At 37.6% G+C, this 18,813-nt stretch overlaps 1 protein-coding gene across 1 annotated transcript in view; it reads left to right on the forward strand.

Annotated features, from left to right (window-relative positions):
* Positions 1 to 18,101, forward strand: part of CCDC93 (CCC complex scaffolding subunit CCDC93) — a 38,411-nt gene extending 20,310 nt beyond the window's left edge. Inside the window, exons 12-23 of the mRNA XM_088521796.1 lie at positions 1,037 to 1,153; positions 5,596 to 5,658; positions 6,561 to 6,634; positions 7,189 to 7,270; positions 8,419 to 8,487; positions 9,507 to 9,578; positions 9,842 to 9,950; positions 12,505 to 12,587; positions 13,576 to 13,613; positions 14,885 to 14,969; positions 16,591 to 16,704; positions 17,944 to 18,101. Of these exons, the coding sequence (XP_088377922.1) occupies positions 1,037 to 1,153; positions 5,596 to 5,658; positions 6,561 to 6,634; positions 7,189 to 7,270; positions 8,419 to 8,487; positions 9,507 to 9,578; positions 9,842 to 9,950; positions 12,505 to 12,587; positions 13,576 to 13,613; positions 14,885 to 14,969; positions 16,591 to 16,704; positions 17,944 to 17,997 (960 nt within the window). The 3' untranslated portion in view covers positions 17,998 to 18,101. The remainder of the gene's footprint in view (positions 1 to 1,036; positions 1,154 to 5,595; positions 5,659 to 6,560; positions 6,635 to 7,188; positions 7,271 to 8,418; positions 8,488 to 9,506; positions 9,579 to 9,841; positions 9,951 to 12,504; positions 12,588 to 13,575; positions 13,614 to 14,884; positions 14,970 to 16,590; positions 16,705 to 17,943) is intronic.
* The last annotated feature ends 712 nt before the right edge of the window (positions 18,102 to 18,813 follow it).

Raw genomic sequence — 18,813 nt, forward strand, 5'->3', positions numbered from 1 at the left:
ATCACAGGGTCTCAAGTACTTTCCTGTGTTATTACTGGTCATTTGTACAAAACATCCATGAAAGCTGGTTCCACGAAAGAGCTCATTCAGTGTGAATTCTCCTGGGGTGCACAGGAAGCAGAATGAGAGGAGTGTTCCCTTTTTGTGCTGGCTTGTGTGAGAGGTTTCCTATTTGACATAAAGCTTTTGGGGAACCTTTTATGCTTAATGGAACATAAATATGTTCCCTAAAGGTTCTGCTTCCCCCTTCTACTAATGACGTTGCAGTCAATATATTCGTGGCAGTTTCTGGCAGTGAGTTGAGGTAGATTAAGTTGGGATTTAATGAAATGCTTTGGTAGTTAAATGTTACATCCAACTTGCTGTCTTCATTATGTATTTTAAACTCTTGGCAGTGCATCCTCAATTGAGTCATTTTCAAAGACTGGTGCCTGTAGGAAATAAATAAATAACATGAGGAGAGGTACAAGTAATTACCACCCTGAGTATGTCACTCAACATAAAGATGGATGCAAGCCAGTATAGCAGGATCTAAACACCCTATTGCTCAATATTCTTAGTAATTCTGAATCTAAATACCAGGATATGAAGCATCCCTGATCCAACAAACTTAGTAAATACCACCTACACTGCAAAGCTGTCTTGCTGCTTAAGGTGGATTTTTTTTTTAGCACTTTATATTTCTTCCAATTAGACACCCTACCAGGTTTAGTTGTAAGGCAGATGTTTGTCCTTCGGGTTTATTGTATCTTTCACCCACTCTAGGGCCCCTCACTTTACTATTAACTTACTGAAAATAAGTGGTGTGAGGGCCATATCTGGTACCTCTGGGTATAATTGGTCAGCTGCTTCCTGAACTTGGTTCCAGTCTATATGAAGAAAAGTCTTTCTAGCAAGTCACTCTTTGTACTGGATGGTGGGACACAGTTTTGGATGAGCAGCATCACAGGTCTGTCCCAGTCTGGCATTTTTTGATTTTCTGCAGAAGCAGAAAGTAATGGCATGAGGTTCTACAAGCTGTTGTTGTTTATTTTAGCAATCTGAGCTTTCTGCAGAGGAGCGACCAGAAAGACTTGGAGCTGCCCAACAGCACAGAAGGAAAGTGGCATCTCTGAATAAGCAGATTTTGCAGAAAACCAAAATCCTGGAAGAAGTAAGTATTGTTTGTGTAACAAAGAAAACATTGATAAATGTGGCTGACCATAAATTTTTTGCTATCCAGAAGAGACTTGCAAAGTATCTTTTACAACAGCAATTTGTCACGCTGAACATTCATTTCAGCATGTCTGAATGTCCTGCTTGCACATTTATTACTAAGACAATGTGGCTGCTCTTGCATTCAAGAATTGGAAAGCCCTGTGAACGGAGGACTAGCTGATCAAAAGATGCTTTTTTAGTTATTTGTTGCATACCTCTTTTAGAGATTTTTTTCCATTTTTTTCCTCCATTTGACTTGTTAGGTATACTGTAGAAACTGAAAAAAGCCCTTTCAAACAACAAGCTAGGAGTTTATTCTGAAATATATTACAAATATATTATTGAATATATTAATATATACTGATATATTGAAATATATTACTTTTTAGCCCTTGGGTGTTCTTCTGCATGTTTGAATAAAAGCCAGCTGCAGATTTGGTTAGTGAGCTCCTTTTTAATTCAACCTTGTTCACTGAGTCTTTTGACATGACTTGGAAGAAAAAAAGAAAAAAAGGGCAGGAGGAGGAAGGTGCTCTTGAACTGGACTAGTGTCATGTTCAAATCTGTAAAAGCAAGTTCTCATATTTTAACTGACTTACACTATTGCCATTTTAATGCCAAAAAGGCCAAGTGGAAAACTTGTCGGTAATGAAATGCTGCTTTTAATTAGACATATTTCCGTAAGCAGCGTCCTGCTATTTGTGGCCTGCAGAATCTGATACAAACCGACTGTCAGCAATTGGAAGAGCTTGTCAGAAAACAAATAATACTGGACAAGAATTGTGGCTGATGGCTTCTACGGCTGATACTCTGTCAAGCACAACAGTGCTCAAGCAGCCTTCATCGTTCCTTTTCTTTCCTTTTGCGCTCGTTGTCAGCAAGACAGACCTTACATCTTAACTCGTTGTACCCATTAAACATCCACTGTGCAGGGGCATCAAAGATAGACTTGTGTGGCGTGTCTCAGGAGACAGCGATGTGTCCAGTCTTGCAAGCAACAGAGGTAAAAGAAGGACAACTTTGAAATATTTACCTGCCATAGTCTAACTATGGGAGCACTAGCTTTTAATTCCCGCTGCCTAGCCACTTGCTGGATCTGCTACTTGTGGTCTGAGCAATAATTTTATTTTTCTTGTAAATTTTGAGAGGATAGATATCCCTTAAATTGCCTCTAGGTATGCTGGGAACCATTTTTGAAGTCTCTAAGCTAGTATTCAAGTAATACTAGCTTTTAAATAAAGCTATAGAAACAAAACTTCAGAACAACAAAAAAAATGGAAAGTGTTTGTCTTATTTTTTTTAATTAAGTCAAAATATTTAATGATGGACTTGTGCAGGTGGTTCTAAACTCATTCTTCACAAGCTATTTGGAAAAAAAAAACAGACTTTTAAATGGTACTCTGCAACAAGTGCTTTTCAGTGGGTAAATGTTAGAATGTATCCGTCTCCTGTGGAACATATCAAACTATATTGATTTTTCTTTCAAAGTTGGTGCAGCTCTACCTCTTCATTATCCCCTGGCACGCCTGATCAGATCAGAAAATTGCATTTTTTTTCCTAGTCGGTAACGCTGCAGTTAATGTTTGTGCTGTGTTTAGGATCTCAGAATTGTCTGTCATAGTTCCCTCTTTGTTCTAAAGTAGAAAATATTAAAAAAGAATGCACTCAGTTGGTTTTGGATAAATGGTCCTATGTGTAGGTCGAATTACATCATACACCTTAATGCTGTTGAAGTAGCCAGTCCTCAGACAGGAAAAGAAAATAAAATATATAGGAAAAGGACCATATATAAGAACTTATTTACAGTAAACCAGCCAGCATAATTTTGTTGTGCTGCTTTTTACTTGATTAGTGTGAATTTTCCAAGTATGTCTGTGTCAACCATAACTTTGGTTCCCTTTCAGAGTGATGGCTATTGCTAACAAAATATTGACAGTATCTAGCATTTAAATGCAGACCGGAGTGTCAAGATTTTGAAATCATAATATGGACCTAAAAAATGGTTAAACTATTCCGAAATTTCTCTGTGGATTTCATTTTCTGGAGTGGGTTCAGAAAAAGGGATCTCAGCTGAATGCCAAGTGTACGTTACAGTGCACTTGCATGACAGCCTCTTCCTTTAAACCACAAGGGCTAAAATGACTTCAGTTAAAAGGGCTGAAGGTCAAAGCAAACGCGACGCGGCTGTAGCTGCTGCAGCAGTTTCGCATGCTCTGTGTTGCAGAAGGCAGGTGCATGCGGGTTCTCTCTGCATCTGCTCCGAGCCAGCTGGCTGCGCAGCTGTTAGAGGTGAGAAGCTTTGGGGTAATAGCTCACTTTATCAGTACTCCACTGTGTTTAGCCTTGTTCTAGTGCAGTTGTACGACTGCCGAAGGGAAACCGCGTTCTCTAGCTGGTTCCCATCTGTCTGAAGTTATTCTGCAAACAGTGCATGCATCCTTGAATGGTCAGTTTGAACACATTCATATTAGAACATTACACCCCACTGCTTTTTCTGCGGGCTTGCGCTGAGAGCCCCTTTGTGCCTTTGGAGGCAATTGGTTCAAGCTTAGTTTAAGGGAAGAGCTCCTTGGAACGCTTGTGTAGTAAAGCTAGCATTAGGGAACTGCAACAGCCTTCTTAGGCTAAAAAACAAGCATGCAGAACCCACTGCCTCTCCCACTGCAGTAGCAACCTATTCTCTAGACATGCTGTTTCCTTGCCCTTTTTTGCCTACCTGAGTAGTAAGGCTCAGTGGCTAAACCAGTTCAGCAGTTGCAGGGAGCCTGTGCAGCTGCACCATGTGGTTGTGCTGGAAGATCTCCTGATGCCTGTTTGCAGTCTCAATAAATGAGATGTTCAGAACATTTTCCTGGGACAGGTGGTTCTTCTGTTGTCCAAAACTGCAATATAATATTCCTGTTGAATTGGTAATGGAGAATACTCCTCCAAATTGATATGTGTTGAGTGAAATACTCTTTCATTTCTGATCCAAGTCATTTCCTTTAGTTATTACCCAGTTTTTTTCAGTACTTGAATTAATATTTTTGACTGCTTTCTGCATGCTGTTGGAAAAGGAAAACAGTTAAAGGAGGGGAGAAAATTTGGTTGTAAACCACAATAAATTGGTAGAGTCTGTGCTTCATTCCCAGTCTACTTTTAACTGCCAAAGATGAATTTAAGTACTGCTCAAATCTGTTATGATACTGTCTGCCATTTTGACGGTTGAAGACTCTTTAATTCTGCTTTGCCTTTTTTTGCAGTGCATAAGTCTCAGGGTTATGCCTCTGTATGGAAGAATAATACTGACAGATGTAAACCAAGCAAATCCTTCTCTTATGATCCTAGTAAAGCTTTTGCCTGGCTGAGATTGTTTTGCCACTTGCCAAAACCAGATTTTGGATTAATGAGGTAGAAGTTGAAATCAGTTAAAAGTGACAGTCAAGGCCTTTAAAAAATGCTTATGGAGTTCCAGCAGTGCAGTCGGTTTTGGCAAGAAACTCAGGTAGCTCTTGAATCTTTGTCAATCCCCATGAGATGTGGACTGCAGGCTTAAATCATGACACTCCTCATCTCCCCAGAACTAGCTAGAATTCAATCTCTGCATCATGGGTGGAAAAAAATATATGTGTAATGAAAGAGCTTTACTGTTAAGAATTGGCTCTGCAAATGGGTGAATGGTGTGTTGAGCCATAGCTCCGTATTACAAATAGCAAACTAAGCCAACATTTAAAAAAAAAAAAAAAAAAGTCAAACTTGCATTTCTGTGCAGCGTCCTATTCCTCTTTTCTAATCCAAGCCCCATTTTTGTTACTATTTATAATCTTAAATTATAAGACCTCTTCCAAAATTTACCTTCTGTAAATTATTTGGCGAGTGAAATAGTGAGTGGTGTTTTGCTGACTGGTGCCTTTTAGGTTTTTTCCATAGTTTCACAAAGGAGAATCTTCCTTGAGCTTGCTTTATTGGTATGGTACAGTTTTATGGTTTGGTGCTTGGCCGCTTTTATGCAAGCTTTGAATCATCCTGACATTTTTGGAGATGTGTAGAATGGAACTGTCTTATTAGCCTGGTATGAAATGAGGCTAACCTAACCTAGCTAAGTAACTTTCAACAGTTTAGAAGAAAATCTGTCCAGTTACCTACCATTGGCATCTGTTTTGTGAAAGCCACTTTTTATTTTAGGACCTAATGCATCTGGAAGTCAGATGGAAAATATGTGCTATTAATTAAATAGATTTCTTGGAATGAATTGCACTCAAAGTACCTGATAGGAAAGGACGATGACATTGATGATGTGCCTGTTGTTTCAACAGGCAACTGCTGTGAACTCCAAAGCTCAAATATTGTTGTTCTCCATTGTAGGTGTAATTGGAGTAAATATAGAATCAAAACTCTCTCCTTTCTCTTTGATAACAGCTGCAAGCTAAATGTGCAGATCTGCAGGCAAAATGTACTGAAGCAAAGAAGGCATTAACTGAGGTAACTTCTTTTCTATGTAAAAATTAAAAATCTTGTTCTTGGGGGGGACGTTGTTTATGTAAAAGGGTGAAAAGAGAATTTCTGGGTTGATCATAGATATTACTGCTGGAAAGGGGAAATGTCCTTTTGCTTTATTAATTTGTTAACAAAATGGTTGAAGAAATGTGGGTTTTCTTAGTTTGAAGCTAGTATCATCTGAGTTCTCTGTGCAGTCATATCAATGAGTCAATATATTTGTGATGAGGAGTATTTTTAGGCTGTGACATGGGGATGTGTGTCATAGTCAATTTGAGAAATAATTGGATATAAAGATCAAGCTTTACTTACTCAAATTCAACACTTGAAGTTCAACACTTGAAGTTTTTTTTTTTTTTTTTTTTTTCCTTTTACTATATCAGTATTTATATATATTCTGTGAAGGGGAGATTTTTTTTCTGCCTTTAGCTGCATGGTCTCAAATATGATCTTGCCCTTCAGGGACCAAATGGAGAAACAGAAGAGAGCAGTCTTTGGGTCATCTTAATCACTCTAAACAGATAATGGTGTTTTGGAGTAGGAGAAAATGAGCAGTGTTCTCTTTTGACTCAGCTTGATAAGAACTTCTGACACAACCATGTCAAATAGTTTGTCTGAATCACTTGGTATAAAGTTGGCAAAGTTAACTCAGGACGGTAATTAGAAGCTTGCAGAGTTCATAACAATGCAAAAACTAATATTTCCTTTAGGCTTTTTTTTTAAGGTCATAATGGTGGTGAAAGAGAGCCAAAGGTTGTAGGGTCAGGGAAAGCTTGTATTTGTGGTGCTACTTACCTCATGGATTCTGCAGTGTGGGAAAACTGAGCACCAGGAACTATTCCATGTGTACAAATGTATTTCAATATAGTATTAATTACAAACCCTAGGTTAAGAGCTCCAGTGAAAAGCTGGACAAGGAATTGGCGGCCTTAGAAAAAATAGAATCCCAAGCAGATTCCAGGTAAGGTGTTATATTTTCCTCTTTTTTTTTTTAACTTCCTTTGTGATCTTTAAAGTTCTGAAAAATAAAATCAATCATTTCATTTTGTTTTTTTTGTCAAACAAATAACTAAGCGTATGGTTCCTCCTGCTCTCTTAACAAAGACAGGGCATGATTACCACATTAAGTGTGAATGAATATTAAATGTCAATCTGTACTTGAAGATAGTTGCAGAGCTTAAATATGTAACACAAGCAGAAGAGCCCAAGGCCATTTGACAAATCCATGAGGCCTTCCTATCTCTATTTTCTTCCTAACTGGAGCCTTCATCTTGCATACATGAAATAGTAGGACCTCTTAAAACTTAGCAATAATGAGAGCAGGACGGGGCAAAGTTATCTAAGCATTAGGTGTAATACTGCACTGTTGTTCTGACTGATCAGTGGTAGTATATGGACTTCTGTTTTACTGGAAAATTAACGTAGAAGTAACCTTGTTCTGATAGCTTTTTGTTCTCCTTCTCTTTAAACTGGAACCTAAAAAACTAATGCTATTTTCTGGGTCTTCCAATTTAGTGTATTACAGAACCTGCGAGCACTTGTAGCTATGAATGAAAGCCTCAAAAGCCAGGAGCAGGAGTTCAAAGCACATTGTAGGGTAAGTTTTACTTTATTTAGCAAGAATTGATGTAAAACTTCATCAACAAGCATGCGAGTGTTATGTATGCTACATATGCTGTCTCCCCCACCCCAAGCCCCTTGATGTTTATTGGTATTTCCAGGTTCAGCCTGAATACTGCCACTAACTTGATTAAGGAACGGGAGATATAAAGAACGGTATCTAAATTAGGGTTCTAAATTAGCATAGAAGCATCAAGGTTCAGTAGTGCCTGGGATTCTTTAAAAAAAAGACAGGTTCTAGACAGAACATTAGATCAGCCCTGTGCTGATCACAGCTGGACTCTTTTTGTTCCCTTTACCATTCTACAGAAAGTGAACTAGGGTAGGGTGGGAAGGGAGCAAAGAACGAAAGGCTGGGGCCAATATTGGACGCCTTCCTGCACTATTCACAACCTGAGACAAATTGTCTCTTTTTGGCTGATGTGGCCAACAGTGGCAAAGATGACGCCTTCTTGAAGCTCCCTGGCTTTGGAGCAACCCAGCAGAACAGACAAGACTATGCAGCTATTTCAGATTTCAGAGAATGTTGCATTGTTAGTGTTTAATTACTGTGTTTTGTTGCCCTGTTTAGTGTGTTGGTGGTCTGCCTAGAAAGAGTTGTTTGTATTTTCTTCTGCTTAAACAATAGTGGAAGGATATAATACAATGAGAAGAAATAAAAAGAAATACAGCTCCAAGGCAGAGATTGAACATAGAACACCTCCTTTTCCCATATGTGCCTTCTCTTGGAAAGCTGTAAAGATTATAATGGAAACTGTCTTGCAACTAACCTTCCATTCGTTTGTTGCTATGAATGCCATGTTTTATGCTCCACTGTCATATTACTGATACTCTAATAATACGTTTTTTTTTCTCAGTCCAATTTTTTTTATGTCCTTCATTACTTGTTTTAGCTGCAAATAAGAAATTAAGCTGCTGTCGTGTTTGATGGAACATGATGCTCAGTTTTATGTAATGAGTAACAAAGGCTGCCTTAACCCTAGGCTGAAAATGTAGTATTAAAGTGTGTGGCCAATTCCAGAAATTTGTTACATATATGTGGAATCAAGCTTCCTGTCATCCGCAATTTAAAAGATAGGTCTTAATTAAAAGCAACAAAACCTTTTTTTTCTTATTATTTTAAAGGAAGAAATGGAGCGTCTTCAACAAAATATAGAGAGTTTGAAAGCAGAGGCAGTGGAAAATGGGGAAGAGGTAGGTAAATAGCACATATCTAAGAACTTAGCTTTAGTTTATGTTTTAAAATCCTATTTTAGGTCCTTCTGACTTTTGGCACATTCTGGTAAACATAAAAATCCTCTGTCTTTGCAGACAGTGATCAGATATCAAAGAAGAATCACGGCATGTTAGAAGGCATACATCCCTCTGATAGCAAAACCAATTCCTCCTCAAAAATGTGTTTGCTCTTTGGTGGTGGGTTGGTGTTTCTTTAGGTTTTGTTTTTTTTTTTTTAGAAAAAGTGGTTTTGTTTGCTAAATGAAAGCACAAGTTTTCAACGGCTCAGTGTACTGCATGCAGTAAGCAGCTGTTAAAACTTTGGATTTTACACAAGCACAGCAGACTGATGGAAATGAATGAAGAGTACAGTAAAGGAAAAGGCTGAATCACTTGTATTTTTGATGATAAACACTGATATATTTGTGCCTGAAGTCAGGCAGATTATAGGTTCCATAATGCTGTTGTCCTCCCAAACCCAGCAGGAGAAAACTTAAAATGTAAGCCTAGGGCTTAAGCTTTTACAGAAGCAAATTTGATCACAATATCCACAAGCAAATCTAGACCGTCTGTCAGAGCGTTCCATTTCTGTCCTGGACCGTGTTTATCATTAAGCCTTCCACGGAATCAAAGTAGAATCATTCGTAAAATAAACACAGAGAGTAATATTCCTTTTATATATCTGTTATTCTTTCTTCATTTTTATAAGAGTGACTGTTGCTAAGCAGTGGAAGAGTTATTGGCAAGCCCTGAAAACTAAATATCAAAGACTTAAACTAGCAAAATTACAGTTGGTTGATGTGAAAGATATTAATGATTTCATTCATGCAAATCAAGATTCATTGTTTAAAAAAGGGAAAAAAAAAGCAAATGGTGGTGTTATATAGTAAGTGCCTTTGAAAGATGAACAAAAAAAAATCCAGTTCATACACTTTTCCAGTTGCAGATTTGATTTCCCACTGTAATTCCAAAATATCTTTTGGGTTCTTAAATTCTAGGAGCCTCATAAGCTTATAGATGAGCAATACAAAACTGAGAAAGAAAAGCTTCAAAAGATCCGGCTTCTACTGGTGAGTAACTCCTTATAAATTTATTAGGACAAAATTATTGATCTTTTCCTCATCTTTTGGCTTTTAATAATACTTCTTTTACTTTTTGTTTTTGTAATATTTTAAGAAGTTTTTATGCCACAGACCAACTGTAAATAAAATTGAGCCTCAGCCAATACTCTTTTTAAAACTAACTATGTAGTAATGAAATCTTGCTGGGTGGGCTTCATCCATTTTACGAAGAGAACTAGCAGAGACTTTTTCTGTCCTGCTTTTCTATTCAGGCCCGAAGAAACAGAGAAATAGCCATTTTGCAACGCAAGATTGATGAAGTACCCAGCCGAGCTGAGCTAACGCAGTATCAGAAAAGATTTATTGAACTTTACAGTCAGGGTATGTATATCAAACAAACATTTTACTGAAGGCTAAAGCTGTGGAAGGAGGGCAATTGCTTTATAAGCCAACGGTGTGCAACAGCAGCGCTTGCTAATCCTGTGGTAGTTTAAAGGTCGTTTGACACTCACATAATACACCCAATTTTCAAGGTTTTATAAGCTGGTTGTAATAATGCCTTTGAGGATGAGTCTCGATGCAAAAGCTGTCTGAAGCAATTTTTTGTCTGCAGAAGATTCAGTCATTTGGATCAATGACCAGTGTGTTTAGACTGAAGTCTTTAATCTACCATTTGCAAATGAGGTAGCTGTAGGTTTGAGTTGTGTCTATCTGCTCTTAACATTAGATTGGTCTCATTGTATTGAGATACCTGCTATACACTATGTTAAGAACCACCAAAAAAAAGTGTTTTTTGAAGGGATTGTTTTCCATTATTTTTGCTTCATAAATGTACCCCTGCCTTCAGAAAGGTCACTGAGAACCCAGAGAATTACAGGTTGGTCAGCTCTGCTCAGAACTAGTGAGATCATCTCTGAAGTTCTGTGCCCTGTTTTGGATTCCCCAGTGCAAGGGAGGTACAGACACACTGCAGCAATCCAGTTAAGGGCTGCAAAGGTAACTAAGGGTTTAGAGCATCTGTCATGTGAGGAGAGGCTGAGAGAGCTGGCACTGTTCAGCCTGGAGAAGAAAAGCTCAGCACACTCTCTAGCGTTCACCAGTACCTGAGGGGATGATATAAAGAAGATGGAGCCAGTTCAGTGGTGCTCAGTGGCAGGACAAGAGGCAGTGGGCAGAAGTTAAAATACAAGAAATTCCTTTTATTTATTTATTTTTTTACTCTGAAGATGGAAAGGATTGTCCAGGCAGGCTGTGGAGTCTCCATCCTTGGTGATTTTCAAAACCTGACTGGCACAATCCTGAGCTACTTGTTCTTGTGTTCTGCATGGAGGGGTTGGGATAGACCCCCTGCAGAGGTGCCTTCCAGCCTCACTGATTCTGTGAAAATAAGTCAGTTCTGAAAACAATTTAGGGTGCTATTTCAAAATACGCCACAGATGTATTTCTGACCCTTCCCTGACCCTCTGTATGTTTACCTAAAAACAACCTGCAGGTTGTTGGCTCACTACTGGTGGAGGACATGGATAGTTTTTCTGTGAGCTAATAAATGTAGTCAACTTGTAGAAGATCCATAACTAGCAGAGCTTCAGTCCTACAAAAACTGAACCAATCAAGAAAGCACATGTTATGGAGAAAACCCTCTGGAGATTGTGTGCATAAGCTCATGCAGCTTGGCAAGAAGCAACCAGATCTCAGCATTTGGGAGATCTTCTTGGAACATGCTAGACATTGTTCTAGATTCCTCTGTGCTTTCACACTCCTTGTGTGCTTCTGTAGGCTACAGTATATCCAGAATATGTTACAGATGCACTGTGGTGATAAGAAAACTCTTTAGTACATTATCTGATGTCTTTCTCAGTTTCAATCATTAAAATGTTTACCTTTGAGCTGTAAATCATGGGTTTGATTTCTTTTTGAGCAGAGAATTCTACAAATCTACACAGATTTGTATGGCAGCTCGTTAGCCTTTAGAATCTAATGTAATGGTGATTTTCTTCTGGCTTATTTGAGTTGCTCATGCCCTTGGAATTCTCGTCATTGAGTCATTTGATCTTTTTTGACACATAGCATTTACTGGGCTCAGGATTCCAGGCAGTGCTTAATAAACTAACCATAATGATTTTTGCCAGCTGTCCTTCTCTGTTCACTTCTCCCTCAAGTATCCTAAGTATCTTAGTTTTCCTTAGCCTTGAAGACCTAAAGAGCAGAGGAACTGTTAGCAGCCTTGGAACATCAGTCATCATCGTCTTAGATGCCCAAAGGGGCTGCATGTGGGAGTCTCACCTTCCCCACCAAGTTGTGACCACGTGCTGTAGTCACCTAAAGCCTTTTCTAGAACAGATACTGTTTAATTACATCAGTATAAGCACATTGGAAGAAGAAAAAAAAAAAGAGGCTTTAACACTCAAAACATTCTTGGGTATCTAGCTCATCTGTAGCTCAAAGGCTATGGTATAAAACATGCAGCTCCTTCCCCATCTTCTCCCCCTGCCCTCCCCATGCCCATAGTGTTGCATTATCTAGTTCCTGTCTGGTTTTGCTTAATCGCTTTTCCCTCCGTGCACAAACACACACTCAAGTTATGCTGGGGCAACTGTTTGTGGTGCAGCCACCTCTGAAGTGCAGGGGAAAAGCTGGTGGAAGAGGATTGAACAGACAGAGGTAGGGAAGCACAGCAGATAGTGCAACTGTTGACCGCGCTTTAATTTAGACACTGAGTTGTGCTGTTGGAGTCCAGTGCTCATATAACCTGCTAGTTGCAAACTCTGATGGAGATTTACATGCAGATGCTGTGTTCCTTCAGAGAATGTATTAAAGAGTGTCTTCCATTATTAATAGTACAAAGTTATAGCAAACAATAAAGCCTACAGAGTATTTTTACACGTTCTGTTTCACCTAATGCTCTTTTATTATCTCACCCTTCTTTTGTTTGCAGTGTCAGCAACTCACAAAGAAACTAAACAGTTCTTTACTCTTTATAATACACTGGATGATAAGAAAGTATATTTGGAGAAGGAGGTAAGAAAATATTGCTGTTTTATAAATGTTTAGGCTGTGAAGATGATGCAGTGTTCTTGCATAGCTTTCATGCTCAGCCTCATCAGAGAAGGGTTAATAATCTTTACAAGCAAAAACGAAACAACTTCGTAAGAATACTTCAATACCATTAATAGGAAAAAGGTTATTTAAAAGATGTTATCATTAGTATGGTATGTTCAGATCCTCTTACTACGTTACTATTTTTTGTTATGAATCAATGCTATAATTACTGAGCTTTGTACACCAAATTGCAGCTGCTTTCAGCAACATTACAGTTAATTTTCAAGGTTTTATCCTGCTTATGCTGAAGCTGCTGCTAAGTTTAATGGATAAGGAGTACCAAGGAGTATTTTCCTCAAAACAAGTTGTTATTCCTTCCTCTGTCCCTGCTATACAGAGCTGGGCTCTTACTTGAAGATGACCTAATCAAGTGATTTCAGTTCTTTTTCTTCTAATAATAGATGAGGAAATAGGTGTGGAAATGGGAGCAATTAAAGCTTGATTAAAAATGACAGCATCAGGCTCCCCTGATTCTAATAAGATAAGAGCTACACTTCTCACTCAAAGCAAGCATCTCCAATAGTGGAGCATGTATAACTGTTCTGCAAGGCGGGTCAGTATAGAACATTTGTACTGATGAGTGTTATGTATAAATGCAGCTCTTAAAGATATTTGGTATTTTTAAAAGGATATTTTCATTTGTTACTCTGTTCAGCTTGTAAGCATGGGCTACAGAAGCATGAAACTCTGTTTTGCTACTTTGTCACTGCACCTTAAATCAGTTAGGCAAGCCTTACGCAGTCTCTGTGTATACCTGTGCACCATCGTGCTGAACCCTGCGTGTGTGTGTGGGTTCAACACATGTGGGTTCTCTAACTTGAATTTCATCTTGCTGTTCATGAATATTCATTCTGCCAGGGTACATATCCTGTTTTTTTGTTGATTTTGTTTTAAAACCTATTCACAGGTTAACCTGCTGAATTCTATTCATGACAACTTCCATCAGTAAGTAATTGTCAATTTTCTCTTGATACTTGCAGTAAGTAGTAGGGCTGTTTGGCTCCCCTTTTTTCCAAAATTGGTGAGATGTTTTGGTTTTTTTTAAGCTATAATATGAAATAAAATAATGAGTTCTATTTAAAGTAGTGTTTGGGAAGGCATAGGCTTGATATTGTCTAATATGTGTAGTCAACATATGCTTTAATGTCTCGCTCTTCAGTTGCACTTGTGGGGAAAAACTAATTCAGTCATAATTTTCCTGGCATTAATTGAAATATTTTTTCGTTTTTGTGAAGTTGTGGCTACTGTGTTATGTACAACACATTAGACTTTAGATGTGTGTTAGATATGCTTATTAAAGAGTAACTCTATTTAATAAAGTTTTGATGAAGTGTGAAATAGGTAAAATTATGATCCCAGTGGAAGTTCAAGGTCAAATACCAGTCTGTGATGCAGCCAGCATTTGTGTGGGTTTTTTGTTTGTTTGTTTGTTTTTTTTCCGTTGTGTTTTTTCTTCTGGGTAAAGGTCTGGTGTAAATGGCTGTTTTAATAGTTCTAAACAGTTCTTCCTACTATATCTTTTTAAATTCTCTTGTGAAGTTTTATGACACTTATTCAGAGAAATTCATGATTTTCTTACGTGTTTCTATCTACTCATGTCTTTCTGTTTTGAGTCAGAAATTTTGAGTTATTTTTAATTACCTTTTTTTGCCTGTTGTGATATTCAAAGCCTTTAACTGCTGCAAAAAGAACTGAGATGTTTTATTTTGTAGCCTAAATCGTAAATCTGTTTTGTTTAGTGATTAAATTGTTTTGGTTCTGACCAGTCAGTAGAAATTTGTGTTGTAGTTTGGCACATTTTTGACATGTATATTTTCATCTGTTCAAATTATGTTGAGAGTCCAAAATCGCTAATAATGTACAAAGCTGTGTTTATAATATTTATTGATCTCCTAGTCCTTTAGTCACCTTCCTTGTTTTCACATCAGCTGCTCTTAAAGATTGTTTGCAGAATTGCTTTTGGTTAGGTAACAGCAATATGTTCTTATGAGAAAATAATTCTTATGTTCTTGTGAGAAAATAGTAGACTTGTACTGCCAGGGAGAATATTTGATGGGGCCTGAAGTTCTGCACTGTTATGTGAAATCAGTAACTTAATTTTTTACTTAAAATATAGGCAATGTGTATAGGCGGAGCTAGATATATATATGAAAGATAGAAAAGATGAAAAGTCGTCCTACCTGTTCATATCAGTTGTTATCTTTTTCTCTTTCCAGAGCAATGGCTTCTTCTGGTTCTCGTGAGCAGTTTTTACGGCAGATGGAGCAGATTGTAGAAGGCATTAAACAGAATCGGATGAAGGTCTGAGACTCTTCTCACTTTCTTTGCTAGAAGCAGGGAATTATTTCAGAAAACCTTTTGAGTACTAACTATGTATGGCGAAATCTACTGTGTTAATGGAGCAAATTAAGCACCTAAAATGTCCTTTCCTCTTCAAATCCATGAGAAAGTTCTCATCACTAAAATGTTATTGAATAGAACAAAGCACAGGTATTGCAACACTCTGCTTCTGGTAGGCAGGTTGTAGCACTGGAGTTTAGTGGCACTGTAGTGATTTTGATGCTTGAAAGAGCTGTACACCAAGGCTGGTGGTGTAATGAAGGTCTCAAGGTGAAGGTCTCAAGGTGAAACAGATTATGAAACAGTGAAGATAAGCTTGAAGGCAGTTGTTTTTTCCTTTTGAAGGACTGACATTTTTATCTGTGACAGAAAGCAACTTCAGCAAACAAACTTCACGAGTCCAGTGTTCTTTGGTCTTCTGTTCTCCATTTTGCATATAGAAATGGGTAACAGTTCAGCATTAAAGAGTGATAACCGACTGGGAGCTCTGCAGTGACTTTCTTCAGGTCCCTTGCAACCTTGAAGTCCATGAAATTATTCTATGCTCTTGTTATGTTCTCAAAGGTATTCAAAAGCTTTGTCTGCTTCATGTGCAAAGAAGAGAGGAGTAAGGGAAAGGGAAATTTCATATCAGATAATGGACATTATTTGGATGTGATCTCTGCACTTCTGAGGGTGGCTGAAAGCAGTGGCCACTTACCTCACTTGGGCTGCACTTTCTCCTTTGGCAGTTTTGCCACTTGGATGTTGTGAGTGAAGTCACAGCTATAGCTAATAACCAAGTGTCTGAATATGTTTTAGCAATGTACTTAGCCTCATTCTAAAGGAGTGGGCTGCATGTGATGATGGATTCTCTGCCACCTGTCTTGTTCTGGTTGTGGAGAGACATTTGAAACAGGAGAGGATGCAACAAGACTATTTATATGGCTCGCTCTTAATACCAGAGAACAGGAGGAAAAAAAATACTTTCTATTAGGAACCTTTCCTGTGGTGCTTATGATGACAGGACTTCATTAGGGCTACTCCTGAGAGGAAGGCAGTCTGTTTTGTAATAAGCACTGATCCTCTTCCTAGGCACAGCTTTGGCATATTCCTCTCCTAGGCTGACAGAGCAAAAAAGTGTAAATTTTTTAAGTGTAGGTCTTGTGCAAATAGAGCATTGTGTAGTAATGTTAAAGATGCCTCCCCCATGACTGATGCAGCAAACCTAAACACCACATAAAGATTTCAGTTTCACCCAAAAAAACCTTTTTGTTGTTGTTGATGTTTGTTTATCAACCTCACTGAGCCATTTTTGATAGAGCATTTAGTAGGCAAGAGTCAAGGCTTCTAGACATGTACCCAATCTGAGTATTATCTGTAGTGCCACTGCACCTTAGCTTTTGGGTATTTTCATTTCTTTCTGTTAGGAGTTGGCCTAAAGATTCACAGTATTAAAAACACTTATGTATCATCTATGAATTATCTGTCTCCTGCTGTGTATAGCAGATACTTGTGTGCCTGTGTATTTTTGTATCTATAATACATACATACACACACACATACACACACACTATATGATCTTCTTCCTATATTCCAACAGATGGAAAAAAAGAAGCAAGAAAACAAAATGCGGAGAGACCAGTTGAATGATGAATATTTGGAGCTTCTAGAGAAACAGAGACTTTACTTTAAAACAGTGAAAGAATTTAAGGAGGTAAGAGCATTTTTGTTAAATTAGACTGGTGAGTGCTCGAGCTCGTAGCTGCATGCTCACAAAGCTGTTTGCTCAGCTATGCTGGTTGCTTCTGAGTGGATCATAAACTTTGCTTTTAGTAAGGAGCAAATTTCTAGATGTATGGATTTGCCTAGAAATTTTTCTTTCTTTCTGAATAACTCTTCTGAAGTCTCCTCAAAGTTCAGTCACAAAGAAAAGTGGTCTGAGGACAGGTACAATCTCATTCTGAGAATTAGCTTTTTGTTACAGAGAAATGGGCAATTTTCAGATTGTTGGAATGGTCGGAGTGTTTTCTTAGCACTAGAACTGTATGGGTTTTCTGGTTTTATATTTTTTAAGGCTGCTAATGTAGCTCATTAAAATACCATTGAGGAGCAACTCACTGAAGGGCAATAAATGACTTTATTATAAATACTATAATTACATACTAGAGGATAGTCAGCTGCAGAGTTGCCAATACATTAAAGAAAATCTTGGCAACTAATTGGCAGTAAGGCTGTGTTTTTGGAAGAGCAGGTGACTTAATTCCTCTCCTATTGAAGTCCATGATGGCAGAGGCAGGTCACAGGCCCATTTTTCAGGGGTAATTTTAATGGCCTAAGTAGTAATATTTTGTTGTAGGTATTAATGATGCAAGTGTGTTAATGATGTGAGAGCTAATGAGACCTGTTTTACTCTCTTAAACTTCTTTTTGTTTGTCATATGTATCCTTGGGATGAGGTGTTAGGCCTTAGAGGTACTTTTTACCACAGTAATGGGAAGAAACCTTAAAAGTACCTTAAAAATCAACACATGTTTTAGAATGGCATTGGTTTGATAACAGGTAATGGGTACATGTATGTACACACCTTTCTTGACTTGTAGTGTTGCATGAACACTAACTTTTTTGCAAGTTATTTTATGATGTTCCAACTTACCTATCAGCAATCTTAATTTTTCAATGCATAAGTAAAAAGACATATTTGCTTTAGCTACTTAAAACAATTTTAGACTAATGACCAAGCAGCATTTTTTGTCTTATACATCATAAAGTTTAATAAATATGCCATTGAAACAATATTTTGGATGAATCAGAAATATCTGCAGGTCATCACTCACTGGACTACTTTGGATCTTTGAGGTCTTTCAAAATAAGAGGCTTCAGTTTGATGTGAAGATCTATATCACAGCTAAGAGAGACAAGAGTGCCTACCTAATCTGTTTGCTTTTTGTTAACAGGAATGCCGAAAGAATGAAATGCTGCTGTCCAAGTTGAAAGCTAGTTCTCCCTGAAGGACTCCAGCTGATGAAGTTAGAAGCAGTTGTTCAGTCTGTAAATTGAATCTTTCGTGAAGTGACAATAACTGCAATGTTGACATACAAATATATATGTGTGTGTGTATGTATATATGCACATATATATACACACCTGTAGAAGTCTGTCTTTTTCCAGTATGTATTCTGTTTTACATTCCTTCATTTATTGGCTGTATTATTCATTATTTTCTCCACTACACAGTAAAGAGTTAATGCAGTACAGAAAAATAGAAGTACTGTGTAACTTTATTTATTTGGGTATGGGTTTTTCACAATGAGGATGATGGGATTTTTTTTTTTTTTTTTTAAACACTGAAGAAAGGTAAAATCTGGAAAAAAGTAGATGTGCACTTCGCTGGTAACACTTGCAGGTGTTATTTTCAAATACTATAAAAGAAATACTGCAGAATGCAGAAATCTGATAATTTTAGGCAAAATAAACACAGAATATAGTTCCTAAAATTCTTTTCACTAATAACTTCACATTATTTAAATTAACATTCTAACCATAAATGAGACTCCAAAGGGAAAAAAAAAATAATTCCTAATAGTTAAGACTGAAGAACATGGAAACTCAGCTTGGATAATTCTTGGTGTAAAAATATAGATTTATATTTTTATAAAGTCTAGTTGTATACATTTTTTTGAAATTCCATTTTTATATATACAGAGAGTGCTTGTTAAATTAATAGCTTCAGGAAAACACACCTTAATCACTAGGAGCATCATGTTGCCAGATCTGGGATGAAAAGCAGTCTGCTTCAGCTGTAACATAGGAAGATAACGGTTCAG

Source organism: Tinamus guttatus, unplaced genomic scaffold (assembly GCF_059628265.1).
Source record: "Tinamus guttatus ecotype Peru unplaced genomic scaffold, ASM5962826v1 Tinamus_guttatus_pri_ptg000133l, whole genome shotgun sequence".
Taxonomy (NCBI): Eukaryota; Metazoa; Chordata; class Aves; order Tinamiformes; family Tinamidae; genus Tinamus; species Tinamus guttatus.